This window comes from Myxocyprinus asiaticus, chromosome 5 (assembly GCF_019703515.2).
Source record: "Myxocyprinus asiaticus isolate MX2 ecotype Aquarium Trade chromosome 5, UBuf_Myxa_2, whole genome shotgun sequence".
Lineage (NCBI taxonomy): Eukaryota > Metazoa > Chordata > Actinopteri > Cypriniformes > Catostomidae > Myxocyprinus > Myxocyprinus asiaticus.
The window spans coordinates 30343175-30362842 of record NC_059348.1 but is presented as its reverse complement, the minus strand read 5'-3'; the positions used below and the strand labels follow the sequence as shown (position 1 = coordinate 30362842).

The following is a 19668-nucleotide window of genomic DNA, read 5'->3' as shown; positions in this document are numbered from 1 at the left end:
GAAAGTGTGGGTGCGACTGCAAAGCTTGAAGTCAATGACACTGTTTTGATTTCCTTTCTCCCAAATTTGCTCCCCACATTTAAAGAGTTTTCACTCCTTTTTCTCTGTTTCATTCGAATGTAAACTGTTTGCAAGAATAATGTATACTATGAAAATGCTGCAAATGATCTCCAATCCCCTCGTGAGGTGCTGTGAGTTTCGCTTTATTTCCACGGAGCAGTTCGCTCTTACACATTGTGAACACAACTGCAGGTTCAGTAATATATACAGGTATCTTTGTTTTAAAGAAAAAAAAGACGGAAGTGATTAAATCATAAAGTAATACAAGACACGTTCACCTTGAACCTAAAATTGAGTTCTATTTTATTTTCTTTAGGCAGAATTAACTGTATTACCAAAACGCAATACAAACACATTCGATAAGCACACACATTTGGCAGCATTTTTTGGGAACACAAGCGAATTTATTAGGCTTATTTATTATGATGATTATTATAATTATCTTTATATTTATAATTGTCTTTAGTTCTTAATTTGTAGGCTATTAGTAATTTTTCATCTGGTGTCATTGACAGATGCTTGCGTGATAGCAAATGGTGGCCGTTGTAGACGGTAAATGTTTGGATTTGGGGAGGTGGTTATATATAAGATTTTTTAATTACTTCGCTATTTTAATAGCTTTTTTCGTTTCCTTTAAAGTGCAATTTGAATTTAGAAATTTCTTTTAAGTTTTTCATTTTTCAATAAATGTATTTATTTTTTTTAAAGCAAAATCAATAAAGCAAAAATATTCACTGACCCTTGGCAGGGGGGGTTGACCATATAATCGGATATTGCGATATTTTAAAGGTGATTATCATTAAAATATGTTTTACATATCACCCAGCCCAAAAGGGAAGTTAAAGTTTTCATGAACAATTGTAAAATGAAGTAATTTTATGGAAACCCACACAAACGCGTGTACTTAATTCCATATTGCAACATGTTACCTATTAATTTTTGCATATTTGTTTGCTTTTGAGTAGACTATGGGCAACATAAAAATGTTATTTTATTAAAAAAAATTTGTTTTGGAAAATAGTAAATTATTGCTATGGCTCTTTTGAAAAAATGCATCAACCAAAAATTTGAAAATTGGCTCCTTAGTGAAAAAAAGGTTCCCGTCACCTGCATTAGACCAAAAATACCACTGAAATGTCATACATTGCAATAACATTTCAAATGAGCTCTGACAAAAAAAAAAAAAAGAGATTGTTTTTAAAAATGTATTGCACAAGCAATATTCTAGCATGAGCTGAAGAAAGGAAATCAACACAAACACTGACTTTGTGAAGATAAGCTCAATGACAAATACGCCAGTTAGGGGTTTTGCAACATCTCTGAAATGTGCTTCTGCAGAACTCTCCTCTACTTTCCTCTTTGTGCTTTCATTGAGCTGACCAATTAAAAGTCATTTAAGAAAAAAAAAAAAAAAAAAGTCAACCACAGGATGTCCTCATGAGTGAAAAATTATTCATCTCCTATATCTGTAAAATGCTGACTTCCTCAAGCTGTATGCAGCGCTGGAAAGACACAACACAGCTGAAGGATTACTACAAAGCATTTGAAGTACACAAATTCAGTGCCAAGAAGCCAAAACACTGAAAAATGTGCTAAATGTTTGCCACTACTGAAGCAGTAAATGTATAGCCATGTTTTCAAGAGTGTTACCTCTTACTTTAAATGCATGAAACTGATATAACATGAAATGCGAATGATACTTTGTTTCCTGAATTGAAACCAACCCCACTTCTAGCCCGAGAAGCCAAGGAGGAGTCTGTCCTGTGCAACCACCTAGCTGCCCACCTGCCGTGAGAGCCGCCTGCGAGACACACAGGCCCACATGCTGCCTCCACAACACAACCCAGACTCACAATCTGTTCTGCTATTATCATGCCACATCTTGTTTCCATGCAACAAATCCAGTGTCATAGGAAAACTTTTCAGTTCCTCAAATGAAGATCGACTACAGCACTGAGCAATATGATTATTCAGGGCTTCTCCAACTTCCTGTGGGGGTGCTGAAGATGTTTGTACAAGCTCATGATAATGTCTGTAAGAATCAGACTAATTTGTTTAAATTGACTAAGAAAGAATATAATTGTATTAGCTTCGCAGACAGGTTCCTGCAGCTGGCATTTGGCTCACCGCATTATCCTTCCTGTGCCACATGCAGACACCCCCTGCCTACCACCCTAAAGACAACCACTCTAATTTAAATCTCAGCCACCTGTGTGGGGAAGGGAGAATACAAGTAAAATAGATATACTTAAAAGGATAAATCCCTGAGCAGTAATGTCTATCAGATTCTTAAGGCTGGATATCGATACAATTTGATTCACAAGCTCTTGATTTGATTAGATTCTGAATAATTTGGGTATTTTTCAGTTATAATGTAAATTTTGCTTACAAATAAAAGCAATTTCTGGCCTGGCCTGCCGCCGTGTAGGCCTTGCCCACAAGCACGGACGTGATTATTTTGATGGAAGGTCCGGATGGGCTTTCCACATCCAGGAGGATCTCCACATAACCCTTCTTCGAGCGCACCGAGTAAGGGGCACGGCACGGCACGTTTTATGACCTGCTGACCGTGCAGCTCCGGGATGAATGGTACTAGACGGCGGGACGCAGAGTCATGCCGTTTTGATAAAAACAGCTCATCAAGCCGAGAACGCTCCGATTCATCAGGCGAAGGCCAATGAAGACAGAATTTCTCAACAGCCCGGGAGAGAACCTGGTTTTACTCTTAATCTTAATGCACTTTCAACTGTGCAGGAGGAAATACACAGACTCATCTGCTGAGCGTGACCAGACCATAGACTTATCGTGCCTTCAGACATGGCATGCAATACCATGTCACCCTCCTCATCGTAATCGCTGAACGTGATCGTACCTTGAGCGCTGATGGTGGGGCTCAGGTCATCACAGGCATACTCAGCTCAACATAAGAGCATATCAAACATGCAAGCTTGAGAAAGATACACAATGTCCACCGGAGCATAACAGGCTGTAGAAAAATAATCCAATCGCTGTAGAGGTGAAGATTCGATGGCGAAGCATAGATTCGGGCATGCAAAGCACAAGAGATGTAATCGCAACCATGAAGAAAGAAATTCTGATGAAATGCCTATGGATGGAACTATGCTTGCAATATGTTGTTTGTGGATATACTGTTATCACAATCAAGGAGGGAATAAAAACACTTGTCAAGCAGTTTTGTGAATCAACTCCGGCCTATCGCTTAAGCACCATAAGCCAATACAGGCTTCAAAGTTCATGACCATTTAATTAATGCAGATTAGGGCTGCAACTAACAATTCTTTTAATAAATTATTAATCTTTGATAATTTTTTCAATTAATCAGATAAAAACCTAAATTTTATTTCCTGTATTTTATTAAAATATGATTTTTAAAAACAAAAATTATAAAGGGTGTAAGGATTTGGTTTGATTTAGAGTCACGATTCTATACTCACAAAATTTGGAACGAACATTTAATTTAAGTTTGAACTTATTATTAGTAATAGTACTTTCAGGACATATGAAAGAGTTCCTTTCATTACTTTTAAAACGTAACAAAAAGTACCGTTCGTTAGAGATTTGAAGTAATTTCAATAAATGATACGTTTTAAAATAGTATCGTCACTGATTACATTTTTTAAATTATTATTTTCAAAAATATGTGTATGCTTATCCAGTAAAATTTACTGGTGAAATCAGACATTACATCTGGCATTCAGGACTAGGGATGTAGACGATTAACTGGTTAACAAGCATTAACAATTTGTTCGACTAATAATATCGGTTAAAAAAAATAAATGACAGAGACGTGATTTGATGGGTTTTACATACAGGGCATGTTATGTACACACAAGAGCGTTGTTAACACGTAAACCACTAGCTTGCCCAAGTCTGATATGAAGAGTCTGAAAATATGATGTGTGCGCTGTGGGATAATTTTGTCCGCAAAGACATGTTCAGGTGCAAATTGTAAAATAGGACTTCAAAGTTTATTAGTAGCACAAGTACAATGCAGTACCATATAAAAAACAAACATCTGCAAGCCTCAACATCAAATGCTGCATTCCATTCAACTTGAAAATTAGCTTCCAACTTCCTACAAGGAAAAGTGCAATGAAACGCTACTTTAAGTTTATTTCAGGGTTTTTGCAGTATTCTGAACTGTCATGTAAACAAGAACGCCGATTTCCATACGCCATTTAAAGGATTAAGAGAAATGGGTTTAAAGGGGTCATCTCATGAGGAATCAAATGTTCCTTGATATTTTGACATACAAGAGATCTTTCTACTATAAAAACATACTGTAAATTTCAGAACTCAAAACTTAATCCCCAATGCAATAAAAGCATTTTTTGAGAACAAGCTGCCAAACGCCGCTGCCTCTACATCCGTATATTAGTGATGTCACAAAGGGTACTCATTAATTCTTGACCACCTCTATTGTAAAATCATTAATGCCTACTTCACATCATCGCACACTTGGCCCCTCCCACTGGTGGCTCAGTTCATAAAGAGAGTGTGAGAGAGCAGGATATAGGCCTACTGCTCTGCCTCTTGTTGTTCTGTGCATAAACTGTTCAACAAACTGTTATTTCGTCAATCTGTGCTATTTTTAATTGTTGGTGTAGGTTGGTGACGTCTTTGACCGTTTTGATGCATTTCCGGAGATGTGCACCTCAGTGCAAGATGATACTGAAAACTGGATGTGTGCATCTTCAGAGTGCTTTGGACTATGCATGTGCATAATGTGGATGTGTCATCTGCGTATTTCAGCATGGATTGCATGTTTTGTTGACTGATATCAACTTGGATTGCTTGTGAACCAGTCATAAAACGACTTAAGCTTTGCCAAGGAATTGTTATTGAAGGATATGGGGCAGTTAAAAACACCTGGACCCAATCAAAAACGTAAGTAAACAGTTCCATTCATTAATATATAAAATGTCATGACTGTTCTTTAGTTTATGGTGCTGACACATTGTCTACACCGGGCGTGTTCATTGACGTGACGGCTTGAGGCTGTTTACACTGGTGGCATCGACACAAACTTTCTAAATCGTTTATTTGTTTTGTTTGCAATAGTAACACCAGCGCAAAATGGAACGGGACACCTGTTTACTGTTGGTGTGATGCACTGCAACTGATGCTTCCATGGTAGACAGCATCGATTATAATGGGTTCTATTGCTTTTGACGCGATGCGTCTCTCATGTCTGGTGTAGACAGGGTGGGAGTGTTAACAGCTGTGCTCAAGATGAACAGTTTAATATATTCAGATGCAATGTGTTAGATGTGCATTTTGTGCAATACCTGAAATGTAGTTTTATAAAATTATGAGATGGTCATTCTTTGCCGATTGAGTTTCAATCTATTTGAGGGGCTGCACAATGTCAGCAAATCAGAACAGTGGGTGTTTACACTGAAGTTTAAAGGAGTTGAGGCCAAAACCAAGCGTTTAGACATAGGGCCAGAAACATGGTGGAATATGATCATATATTACTAAATTATGACTGTTATGGTGAGAGAAAAAAAACTTCACTAAAATTATCAGTGGACCTCAGGGAAGCTAATAAAACTATAAATAATAATAATAATAAAAAAAAAGAGCATTTCATGACCCCTTTAACACACCAAGGTTTCTCTTGGAGAAAACGGCTTAATGTGGTCATGTGTTTGCATAAACTGCATTCTGGTGGGGGTTTGAAGAGTGCACTTGCATGGAACAGACTGGGACAACAAACGTCATAGGATGGATCAAGTCAGCACAGCAGAAAGAATTCAACATTTCTGGGAGTACAGTGGGAAAATCCCAAACACTACAAAATACTATACCCATTTATACACACAAATGTAAAATATCTACTGCACCTCACGTTTGAGTATGTGTTCAAGTACATTGGGGAAATCCCAGAGTTTTGCATAAGAGGGAAACCCCAGTACTACTATCACAATTCCGCTGCAGGTCGCAATCGAAAGGAAACAAGCACAGCAACAACTCTGGAATACCTGGAAATAAAGCGAAGCAACAGAAAATAAAATAGTGAAGTCTTCCTTGGATCCCACGTTTATTATTTACACAAGTGTCACAGGAAAATTACATTGCTGTGGAGAAAGCTGCTTACTGACCGAGCTGCATGTATATGCCGCTTACACAGTGCATGTAAACAGGAACCCTGTTTTCTAGCAATAATCCGCTTTCTCGCAATAAGCTGCTTTCTGGTATCCATGTAAATATAGTCATTGTATTACATGCACTGACAGGATGAGGAGAAACCATCTGAAACACTTTTGCACAATTGGACCTCCGAGACATCAGTGTGATTTCCATGAAAGCTGCACAATTGATTACATTGAAACTGTAATCATGGTATGATGTTGCATGATTGCTAAACCACAAAGGACAGTTTAATAAAAATTATTGTACTCCCTTCTCCATTGCGATCAGTTTGATTGACGTGGATAAGCGCTCGCTTGCTCAGTCAAGTTAAACGGAGTCTCGCATGTGGTAAAAACAAAACAGATTTGCGAAATACGTGTATGGTTTAGAATGTCTACATTATAAAACATAGAAAATAGCAGTAAAATGTAAGTTAATCACTGGAAACAACCCTTAAGCACATCAAACAGACCTAACATTCTGTTAACGTACCGATGCAGCAACCACTACACAAAAAACTGTATGCTTACTATGATCTCTGGAGGGTTTATAAAGTGCTTTTGTGCACTGGACAACTCGTCGTGTTTTTTTCGAACTTGTCTCCGTTTTTTCAAATGAGTTATCATGCAACACATTTTTCACCGGGCTTTTAAGTTACGTCACTGATGGAGCTCCTCCATGCTCGCCACATACATATCTAATTAATTGATAATGGAATTAGTTGTTGATGATTTCCATTATTGACAATTATCTATTTTATCGATTCGTTTTTACAGCCCTAATGTGGACCTACACTTCTTGCAAATAAACACAGAAGCTAAAATAAAGACTGATGCAGCATGTGCATTTACATAAAAGCTCTACAGATACAAACAACTTGCCATAAGATAAACTGATGCAGGGATGTGTGAAAGGACTGACTGCTATGACAGAGAAATTGATCTTGGTTTGGGCAGCATGATGAGACAATGTTCTCCCAGGACTCTTCTGACCTCCACACTTCATTGTAGTGGTTGGCCGATAGTGGATTTTACCGATACCGATCACTAAGTTGGGCAGTACCTAATAACCGATTAATCAACCGATAGTTTTTAAAATTTATACTGAATGAAAAAATAACACACAAAATAGTGCTGAACTTTATTACAAAAATAAAACAGTACTGACTGAACCATGAAAATGTATTGTACATTTCTAAATGAAATAAATATATAAATATGAATATATATGAACTAATATTCAAATTTTAAAGTCATTATATTATTGCACAGAACAGTGGTTCTCAAACTTTTTACAGTGGCGTACCCCTCCAATCATTCAACATCCTTTCGCGTACCCCCTTTCTAACGCATAGATAACATTCACACAAGGTATTTTGAAAATATGTATATTTAACACAACATGTTTTGTACAAACTGAATAAATGGCTTACTGACTGAGAACTCTCCCCTCATCGCATCGCAGTACGCAAGAATAGCAGTTCTGTGCCTGGAATTGCGCTTCTTTGCAGGTACAGCATTGCCGGCAGACAACCATTGCGGGTAAGTATCTGTGCAATTGCGTGGTCAGCTCAAGGCACAATAGACACTGTTAGCAAGGTTGAACTCTTTTGCAGAAAACACATCATGCAACAATGTAAAAACAGGTCTCTAGCGTGCAAGCAAATGTAAGTGAAAATTATTTGGCCGCACCGGATGTCTGACACCTGTCATCAAAGCTTATGAACTTTTAACATCAGAATCAAAACTCCCTATGCATCTAACCTAAAATACTAATGTTTTAAACTGCAAAAAAAAACAAAAAAAAAAAAACAGACAAACTAAAATCATGGATGACTGACATGTGCGAGTCTGGTAAAACAATATCAAATTTTACTTGCTATCACTAAACTACACCACCTAGCAGTGTGAAAAAAGATACTTGTGTGACCCACGACACAGGAGTAGATGCATTTTTTTTAACCGCAAAAGATAGGATTATTTCATTGCATATTTATCTGACATTTATGACAACAATTATGGTGTTTCTACACTAGAGGGCAGACAAAATAATTTTTGCCAGTGAGAAATACATGAACTGGGTTTGAATGTTTTTTAGACTGTGATGAAATTAAAAGAACGGTAAATCTCAGAATTTTATTCACGTACCCCCATTGTCACCTCACATACCCCCAGGGGTACACGTAACGTCCAAAGACCTCCACCACCTGTAAGGGGCTGTTCACACTGAACGCTTTTGCAACCATCCATTAGTTTTTCTATGTAAACGTGCACTAGACGAATGTTTATTTTTCATTTGTTTTTGTTTATTTTGTTTTTTAGATGATGTATCTAATTAAAAAGACCTTTAAAAGCATATTGTGACACCTGCTTTCTGTTAAACTGTATTTGTTGCACTGTGTCTAGCCTTTTTTAGCACAAGAATGTGATCGATCTGAAGTCATCGTATTACAGTGAGGATAAAAAATATTAAATTGAAATCAGATGAGTTTCTGATTTGGTTATACATTTCTCTCGGCTGCAAGAGGAAATTAATTTGCTTTCTCACATCACTAGCTTTAAATATGCAACTTAGCTGGCTAATGAATGCATAAACGTGACCAGCTGGATATAAACTAATGCAAATAGATGGCAACAATCGTGACATTTAAACATTTGGGTAGGACTTGCGTGCATTTTTGTTACATTGTTCTAACCGCTTGAGGTTAGCTTTAATGTTAATGTCCTCTCAGCCTTGTCGGCAAACATACTGCTGTTCTTTACTAATGCAGAATCTAGTCAACAAATTAATTACTTTATAATGATATGACAACGTGTACTGTAGTGCACTGTATACATACCTTTTCATTGTTGATGTTTTAAATCTGCATCTGAAGTGTTCCCCTCCATGCAGTGTAGTCTCACGTGTCAAAACAAACACCACAAGGCATCAGTGAAGTGAGTTTGATAATTTCACCTCTAGAGGCCGCTCTCATACCGTATAACGACGGCAGACTCTTCCCAGCCGCTCCAGCACCGGCCACAATGGGGATAAACGATCGGTATGGATTTTTGACAATAACCGATAGTTCCAGAAATCTGTTATCGGTGCCGATTAATCGGCAAAACCAATATATCGACCGACCTCTACTTCATTGTGTTATTCAGTAAATATAAACCCTTAGAGCAGAGGTCGGGAACCTATGGCTCACAAGCTACAAGTGGCTCTTTGTTAAAAATCAAGTGACTTTCCGGGTGTCTCACCATTCACAAACACATGATCGTTTAAAACTTTCTAGAGATAATTTTCCTGCAGAAAGTGTGGGTGCAATTGCAAACTGTTTTGATTTCCTTTCTCCTGAATTTGTCATACAGCCTACTCCTGGTGAACAAGGTTTGAAATGAACACCCGCCAAATGCGGATTTTTCATGCGGAGTATTTTGCTGATGTACCGGCCAGTGTGGAAAGCGACCTGTAAGACTTCTAGGAGTGATATATTACAAGAAATTAGACACAAAGACGCACGTTTGACGAAACGTATGATTATATTTTGAAGAACAGATGCAAGATGCGCGTCTGATTTGATGTGAGCTCTGCTATTCACGAGTGCAAGAATGCACTTTTCCAAGACATTAACATGCATAGAGTTCTGGGCCTCGTTTCCCAATAACTATTGATCTTAGCTGTTAAGAGCATTTTCTATAAGCGATTTTATGAACATTCGTTATTTTTTTGTGTGCGCCCAGGGTGTGAAATAGCACCCGCCACATTCCAAATGCGACGAGGCTCAATCCAGCTCGCGGGCTCCTCGTTTCATGCGCGAGTAATTTTGCTCATCTACCCGCAACAGGCGGGTGACCTGTAAGATGTCTCGGAGTGACACATGAAAGAAATGCTGTTGGTCACAAAGCCCATTATCAAGCTTGAAGAAACACACTTAATTATATTTTTATGAACAGACAAAAGAAAAGCCATCAATGCTTGTGTCTGATTCGCTGTTTGTTCAGAGGCGTGCAGCAGGACACTGTCTAGTGGAACACGCGCATGTAAAGAGTTTTCACTCCTTTTTCTCTGTTTCATTCGAATGTAAACTGTTTGCAAGAATAATGTAGACTATGAAAATGCTGCAAATGATCTCCAATCACCTCGAGAGGTGCTGCAAGTTTCGCTTTATTTCCACGGAGCAGTTCGCTCTTACACATTGTGAACACAACTGCAGGTTCAGTAATATATACAGGTATCTTTGTTTTAAAGAAAAAAAAGACGGAAGTGATTAAATCATAAAGTAATACAAGACACGTTCACCTTGAACCTAAAATTGAGTTCTATTTTATTTTCTTTAGGCAGAATTAACTGTATTACCAAAACGCAATACAAACACATTCGATAAGAACACACATTTGGCAGCATTTTTTGGGAACACAAGCGAATTTATGAGGCTTATTTATTATGATTATTATTATCTTTACATTTATAATTGTCTTTAGATCTTAATTTGTAGGCTATTAGTAATTTTTCATCTGGTGTCATTGACAGATGCTTGCGTGATAGCAAATGGGGCCGTTGTAGACGGTAAATGTTTGGATTTGGGGAGGTGGTTATATATAAGATTTTTTTAATCACTTCATTATTTTAATTGCTTTTTTCATTTCGTTTAAAGTGCAATTTGAATTTGGAAATGTCTTTTAAGTTTTTCATGTTTCAATTAATTTAATTTTTAAAGCTAAATCAATAAAGCAAAAATATTCACTGACCCTTGGCAGGGGTGTTGACCATATAATCGGATATCGCGATATTTTAAAGGCGATTATCGTTAAAATATTTTTTTTACATATCACCCAGCCCAAAAGGGAAGTGAACTTTTTCATGAACAATTGTAAAATGAAATAAATTACATATTACAACATGTTACCTATTAATTTTTGCATATTTGTTTGTTTTTGAGTATAGTCTATGGGCAATAAAAACATTTTATTTTATTGAAAAACTTTGTTTTTGAAAATAGTAAATTATTAGTTTGTGCTATGGCTCTTTCGATGCATCAACCAAAAATTTTAAAAATGGCTCCTTAGTGAAAACATTTTCCCGACCCATGCCATAGAGCTTACTTTACTACTGATGCTTACAATCAGGGTAGTACTAAAGGGTAGTACAGTTTAATTCAACATTGGAGGTCATCTGGATTTTATATGCAGAAAACAGCTACACAATGCCACATTACAAGAGATGAGGTTTAGCCACTCGAATAAACTCTACAGAGCTCTTTGTATACAACATCTGTGTTATAACACAGGAATGACAATTCTTTGACTTGTCACTGTTATACACTTCCCCTGGTAATAAAGACAGTCCTTTGTTTCCAGGCACAAAAAAATAAAAAAAATAACCCTGTACCATGAATAACACACACTGAGAACTGTGAAGATACTGGTCATTTCGAGTAAAAGCCACCAAATCACCAGCTTGCTACTTTAGCTCGAAAAACTCAGAGCAGCCACTATCATGAAGGGGTGTGAAACAGTACTGGTTCTCAAAAACTGCAAAATATTCTTTAAGCAAACCTACTTTAAAAAGAAAAGGGACGAACTAAAACAATCCTCTAACATAAATTATTTAAAAAGACTTTTAATGGGCTTTATATGCAAGGACGAGTAGTCAGAGACAGGAAACAATTGGGGTTAGGGAGTAGGAAATGGGATCGGGATATGATGCAGGCCGGATTTGAACCTTTGAACCACGCGCCAATAACTCATCATGCCCAGTCGACCGTGTTGCTTTCCTGAGTATACTCCATGGAACCTGAGTGCAGATGGACGCGTTTGATGCATGCTTACTACTAGTATACTCAGGCCTTTAATCTCTCTCCATCTTTGAGAAATGCAAAACAACTGTCAACTGAAGGTGCTTAATAACTGTAAGAGTTATTCTAGATAACAAAAATTTGTTCCAACTCTCAAACAGATGAAAAAGCTTATCAACATCTTCATGTTCACTTGAAAATTACAGGCAAGTGTGCCACAGCAGGGTTGGAAATAAACTATGGAGGTGGTTCTCCGGGAGCCTACTGAGCACTTGGTGTTCTTCCTGGGGATATGTGCACCTTTCTGCAAGTCATTTCAGTAACACAGTGTCGACGTGGCTTAGAACTTTAATGTCACTGAATCGTTGTCATCAGACAACCATCTTACCTTGTAGACCTCTGAAAAAAACCCAGAGCCAATCCATTCGCAGACAAAGTCATCAAGTCGGGTCAGGCAAGAAAAGGCACTGATGAGGGCCCTGTAGGAAGAGGGACACACTCTGTCCAGCTGTGCTGAGCCCACTTCTGCCCCTCCTCCTCCGCCATCCAGGTCCTCCAGACGATCTGGCCGTGTGGGGAACCCAGCAATGGAGTTGCGTTTGCTCCGCTCCATTGCTACTGGTAGACAACTAATCTGGAAGAGTACCCCTCAATCACCCATTCACATTTTTGACTGTCCTTGGCAGACCTAGAAAGGATCGAAAAGTTAAATATTTATGTTAAATGTGTGATTTCCCAAATAAGCCATTCTTACAATCACTGGATATTTGACTACTTGCATTATTTTGATTCAAATAGTGAGGCAATCTAGTCAAAGAAGGCCAAACAGAAACAGCAGATTATGAAACAAGCTTTATCTTGAAAAGAATATGGCCTCTGTTTTCATAGAGAAAGAAACTAAGGGTCAATCTCTTTAAACCTTTTGAGAAAATTTTGTTCTAAATACCCGTTTGATTGGATAACCATTCACACTACTAAAGACTATGTGCCAAATTAAAGCAATAAATTATTAAAGATCTGAGATGAATAGGTGAAAGCAGGACTAAAAAAAAACCTGGTAAACAATAAGTAGGAATTGAGCATCGTCTTTCTAAGTGGAAACATCAAGGAACGTCTGCAATCAGATCTACAGAGCAGATACACAGTGCTGTGTAGTGTACGGATGGGCATTTTGGTCATTTTGTCTACTCGAGTACTCGGACTAATTACTCGAGTACACGACGAGTACTTGAGGGGAAATGACATGTTCATAACTTTATATATAATAACATGTTTGACAAACATCTATAGCTGCTGCATTGTGTCTTGTTGTTCCATTGTATTGTCCGTTCATTGTTATAGGCTGTTATAAAATAAAATGTTACAAAATGTACAAAAGATTGCATAATCAAAATATAATGCATCATATTTTGTCATTATGTGAAGATTCACTGCCCAGCTCGGGAAGAATGTGCACAATGTGTGTCTGTCTGTTCTTCCTTCAGGTTATCATAGTAATCTTTGTAAGCGTGCACCAGTTTTTTTTAGTGACTGTCTGAACCGTCTATTTTCAAATCGCATTTGGCTTAACAGGAGAGACTATAACATCGCGTTTTTAATATGCACGTTAATTTGAAGTTCAGTTTTGAAGACGCTGCGTTCTGTTCCATTTAGCTGCGCTCTGTCAGTGTTTGAAACACTTGCCTGCTGTATATGCATTGCTTCAGCGTGTTGAGTCCACTGCCATACTGCCTGGTGTGTGTGTGTGCATGTGTAAGTGTGTGTGCGTGCGTCCAAGTGTTCGCTCTTGTGGGGAAAGCCTCGATGCTCCGTATTGTGTTTGCTGTGATTCATGAAGCATTCCTTTCAACTCAGAGAGTCGGAATTTCCACCTTTCAACTGGGAAAAGTGCAACAGAATGACACTTTATATCGGATATCTAACTTAGAAACTCGTGTTGAAATTCATCAAGATGCAGGTGTGTGTTACATCATGCAAACATGACGCCACCCAGGGCAGGGAGGTTTACAGTCAGTGACAAATGTTCACTTTTATTAAATAATGTCCATTAACGAGTCAAAGTTCTTACATTAAATGATAATAAAACGTGTTTAGCAAACATTTTGCAGAGACAGGTGTTCAAAACACGGTTAATTACACTCTCTTTTGATTATGGCAACGATAGCATTGCAGCGTCGTATATCAGTTTGGTTGCTATGAGACAACTCTGATAATCAATGTACCCCTCAAAATCACAACGTAATCAATCTCAAAATTAAAAATAAGCTTCCTCTTTGACACGTTTGTGTTTAGTTGTCAGGTAATTGTCACTGAATTTCAAATTAAGTGAAAAGTCACATCATGCATGATCATCGTTTTCATGATCGATCATTGCTGCCAGGTCCGAGTACCGTGCCCATCCCTAGTCTAGTGCAACACAAACATTACATTTTAAATTATTTACAATGTCCAAATAATCATAACTTCCATTGGCATGAAAAGAAATTACCATCCTAGCCAGCTTCTATGCTTTGTTTCTTTAAACAGATCACATAATCAAGCTTTTCACACTCTTTTCCCCTATTTTATCTAAAAAAAAAAGGGAAAACAGAGGATGGATATGGTATAAATTGATAAATTGTCCCTTCAACGTTCCATTTCTAAGCCTGGGAATGAAACAATGAAAAAAAATTAAAAAAATAACACAGAACTCTGCTAATATCTGCCTTTCTACTTTTGCAGTGGAGTGCCGCACCCCAGTAAAAAGCCACTTAAAAACAAACATCCATGCAGGCACTAGGCCGCTCAACAGCTGGCTCTACTCTCTACAGTGTGATAAATCAACCTAGTACATTTCTGTAGATGTCTCATGTGGTTTTCAATGTTGTAATAAAGGAGCAAATCATATTGGCAAACCAATGATAAAAATCCAGGTGGGCTGTCTCTCTCACTTTCTGCTTCAGAAAACATTCACTAAGATATGTGATTTGCAGCAGAAAGCAACCAAAACTGCTGCACATTTAGGGTATGAGTGTCATAGGTTGGGCCATTAAAGAGAGGCACAAAACAGTTGTTTTGATCACAGTTCCAGTGGCAAATTTCCACAAAGCTAATTTCAAACTTGACTATCAATTAACCAAATTTAAGGTCGGACTTAAAGGCAGAAAAATACAGTCAAAAATGTAATGTCCAGCTTTTTTACTGATGTTTAATTTTCTCAAAATAACACATTCTAAACCTTGAAATGAAGATGTCACACAGGGAGGCAACAATGATACGGAACTACAAACGGGTTCCTCTGAAACAAAAAAAACATTGCACAGTTATTTTGATCTAACATTACTCCAATATCTGACTCATGGTATCTAACAGCCAAGCAGGCAAGACAGTTAACTAGGATCAAAAGGACGAACATAAATTCCAATAGAGGCTGTAATGACAAAAGGTCACAGGTATTTTAAATCACTCGATCAACTTATTTTAACTGAGGAGGATGTGAACAACAGCATGCCCGACATTCCAGAGATTTTAAATAAGAAATGAGAAGGACTTAGCTGCCTTGTAGAGCCAGGATATTTTTCTGCTCATACCAGAAACTTCTGCATGCATTTGGCATACTTCACAATGGGTGAAGGATAAACCAGTCAAACATGGTAATGTTTTTACACAGGTTTCACAGTTATACAGTAGTTACTAGGGAAGCCAACAGCAGAGGCGAAAACAACTCGAAAGTGCGAGTTGCTGCAACCCGAGATCGCATAATTGATGCCGACCGAAAGTAAACTCAGTTGCAGCATCTCTGTCGCCTGAGCTGCAAAAAAATAAGCGCCAGAATACCGCTGAGAATAGCGATCAGGTGCAACTGCATGCTGTCATTAAACTGCTGCATACACAGGCGGATCCCAAATCGTGTTTTAATTGTTTACTGACACAAGCGATCGGGTGCCAGTTTAACGCACTTTAAAACCAAGAGCAAGACACCCTTTTATTCCCTCTCAAAGTTCAAAGTCTTACCTGGTCATCAGTCTTGAAACCGAAGCAAAGATATACTGACGGTCGAAAGGCCTCACTCTGTTTCATTTCAAGTCGTCGAGGCCCACACTCTGGTATCCATTTATTTACATGCAGGCAGATGTAATTGCTTGTTTTGACAGAGCGTCAGTTAGGCTGAACTCCCCCCACACGAATTAAACACAGACACCGCGTGAGCTCCTTAAAACTTAATTTATGGCGAGTATCACTAACTTTCCGTAGTCAAACCGACTGAAACGCAAGTCTGAATGTTAAACGTGCACAAGCGGAAAACTGTGTGTTTTGTCGCGCTGTCCACAAAAATGAAGTGGTCAATAGGAAATAAATAACGCGCGAACCCTTTCCAGAGAGTTCTTTCTGTATCCTGTCAGGCTCAGCTCTCGCCAGCATCTCTATAACTAATTTGGTAAGAAGTGCATCCCCAAAGACGTTATTCCACTTAGAGTAAATGAAAAAAAAACAAAAAACAGTGAAGTAAATTCAAGAGACAGCCACTTCCATAACAGTTGCCTCTCCCCATAGACCAAACTTGAAGACAGACGTCAGCTTCGAGACTTTCACTGTATTGTTTTGAACCAATCAGCGGGGAGGAAGACCTAACCATGGGCGTGTACTTCAATTGATTGATTTGTCTTTCCGCGAATCAAAATGTTCCCTACAGGGGCAGTTGACAAATGATAGGTTTGATGGTTTGGCATTCTACTATCACGAAATAAACAAATAAATGTTGAGGCCGTCTTCAGCATCTCTGTAGGCTTTTATATCAGAAGAAGAAGAATCAGCTTTAGTCTCAATATGCTTACACATACAAGGAATGTGTCTTGGTGACAGGAGCTTCCAGTGCACAACAATACAAAACAGCAACAAGACATAGATAATAAAAAATGTAATTCAAAATGTTTTTTTTTTTTTTATTGAATAGAAATAAAGTATACATAGAATACACAATAAGACTATATATATACACAGGTGCATCTCAAATTAGAATGTCGTGAAAAAGTTCATTTATTTCAGTAATACAACTCAAATTGTGAAACTCGTGTATTAAATAAATTCAATGCACACAGACTGAAGTAGTTTAAGTCTTTGGTTCTTTTAATTGTGATGATTTTGGCTCACATTTAACAAAAACCCACCAATTCACTATCTCAACAAATTAGAATATGGTGACATGCCAATCAGCTAATCAACTCAAAACACCTGCAAAGGTTTCCTGAGCCTTCAAAATGGTCTCTCAGTTTGGTTCACTAGGCTACACAATCATGGGGAAGACTGCTGATCTGACAGTTGTCCAGAAGACAATCATTGACACCCTTCACAAGGAGGGTAAGCCACAAACATTCATTGCCAAAGAAGCTGGCTGTTCACAGAGTGCTGTATCCAAGCATGTTAACAGAAAGTTGAGTGGAAGGAAAAAGTGTTGAAGAAAAAGATGCACAACCAACCGAGAGAACCGCAGCCTTATGAGGATTGTCAAGCACAATCGATTCATGAATTTGGGTGAACTTCACAAGGAATGGACTGAGGCTGGGGTCAAGGCATCAAGAGCCACCACACACAGACATGTCAAGGAATTTGGCTACAGTTGTCGTATTCCTCTTGTTAAGCCACTCCTGAACCACAGACAACGTCAGAGGCGTCTTACCTGGGCTAAGCAGAAGAACTGGACTGTTGCCCAGTGGTCCAAAGTCCTCTTTTCAGATGAGAGCAAGTTTTGTATTTCATTTGGAAACCAAGGTCCTAGAGTCTGGAGGAAGGGTGGAGAAGCTCTTAGCCCAAGTTGCTTGAAGTCCAGTGTTAAGTTTCCACAGTCTGTGACGATTTGGGGTGCAATGTCATCTGCTGGTGTTGGTTTTCAAAAAACACAATGGACCAAAGTCACTGCACCCGTTTACCAAGAAATGTTGGAGCACTTCATGCTTCCTTCTGCTGACTAGCTTTTAAAAGATGCTGATTTCATTTCCCAGCAGGATTTGGCACCTGCCCACACTGCCAAAAGCACCAAAAGTTGGTTAAATGACCATGGTGTTGGTGTGCTTGACTGGCCAGCAAACTCACCAGACCTGAACCCCATAGAGAATCTATGGGGTATTGTCAAGAGGAAAATGAGAAACAAGAGACCAAAAAATGCAGATGAGCTGAAGGCCACTGTCAAAGAAACCTGGGCTTCCATACCACCTCAGCAGTGCCACAAACTGATCACCTCCATGCCATGCCGAATTGAGGCAGTAATTAAAGCAAAAGGAGCCCCTACCAAGTATTGAGTACATATACAGTAAATGAACATACTTTCCTGAAGGCCAACAATTCACTAAAAATGTTTCTTTTTTTTTTTTTTTTTTTTTAAATTGGTCTTATGATGTATTCTAATTTGAGATAGTGAATTGGTGGGTTTTTGTTAAATGTGAGCCAAAATCATCACAATTAAAAGAACCAAAGACTTAAACTACTTCAGTCTGTGTGCATTGAATTTATTTAATAGACCAGTTTCACAATTTGAGTTGAATTACTGAAATAAATGAACTTTTCCACGACATTCTAATTTATTGAGATGCACCTGTATGTATATATATATATATACACACACAGAGACACACACAGGGTTGGGAGGGTTACTTTTGAAATGTATTTCACTACAGATTACAGAATACATGCTGTAAAATGTAATTTGTAACGTATTCTGTTAGATTACTCAAGGTCAGTAACATATTCTAAATACTTTGGATTACTTCTACCAGTGCTGATAGATTTTTTTCTCTTGTTTTGACTATAAAAACTGCCAGAACAGTAAGACAAAATACACATGTTAAACACGTTTTCATTCTCTGAAAAACCTAAATATCTTATGCAGTGTTGTTTCTAAAACAAGGATTTTTTGTATATTTTTTCAGGATAACGATACAAAAATTATTATCAAGAATATGATTTTTGCCCTAATATCAAAGGTCTTACTAGAAAAAAAGAAATTATGATCCAACGTGAATTTTCTTGATAAAAAAATATGATTGTGTCTGGTTACATGAATGTAAAATGGCTAGAAATAGCATTTTAGCTTAGCGTAAAGCTGACAATTTACACAAGGTTTATTTCTATTTCTTCTGCTCCAAACTTACTTCAAACTTACTTCTCTGTCTGCTCGTATGAATGTAACACATCATGAGAAAGTGTTTCACCACTGTTCAAACGCTCTTTGGATCGCATCATTTATATGTATAAATGTTTTCCATCTGAAAGGACTAAATATTAAATTAAACAAGTGACAATTAAATGCAAAGTAATCTCTTCAGTAATCAAAATTATTTTTGAATGTAACTGTATTCTAATTACCAATGATTTAAATTGCAACTGTAGTGGAATACAGTTACTTATATTTTGTATTTTAAATACGTAATCCCGTTACATGTATTCTGTTACTCCCCAACCCTATATATATATATATATATATATATATATATATATACATACATACATACATACACATATATACATACATACATACATATATACACATATACACACAGACATACACATACATACATACATACACACATACATAGTGCAAATCTAAATACAAATCTGAATAGACTGTGAATTGCACATAGTTATTGCTCAATGGGGCAGTTTTAACTGTTCATGAGATGGATAGCCTGAGGGAAAAAACT

General features: G+C 37.7%; 1 protein-coding gene across 3 annotated transcripts in view; it reads right to left on the bottom strand.

Annotated features, from left to right (window-relative positions):
* LOC127440461 (dual specificity testis-specific protein kinase 2-like) overlaps positions 1 to 16553 on the bottom strand; it is a 47712-nt gene extending 31159 nt beyond the window's left edge. For 2 of the 3 annotated variants that reach the window (XM_051697040.1, XM_051697042.1), the window contains exons 1-2: positions 15989 to 16553; positions 12384 to 12683 (exon numbers count right to left, since the gene is read on the bottom strand). In XM_051697040.1, the coding sequence (XP_051553000.1) occupies positions 12384 to 12608 (225 nt within the window). In that variant the 5' untranslated portion in view covers positions 12609 to 12683; positions 15989 to 16553. Of the gene's footprint in view, positions 1 to 9055; positions 11059 to 12383; positions 12684 to 15988 lie in introns of those variants that run through there. The other variant, XM_051697043.1, reaches the window with a different exon arrangement.
* Between the last annotated feature and the right edge of the window lie 3115 nt (positions 16554 to 19668).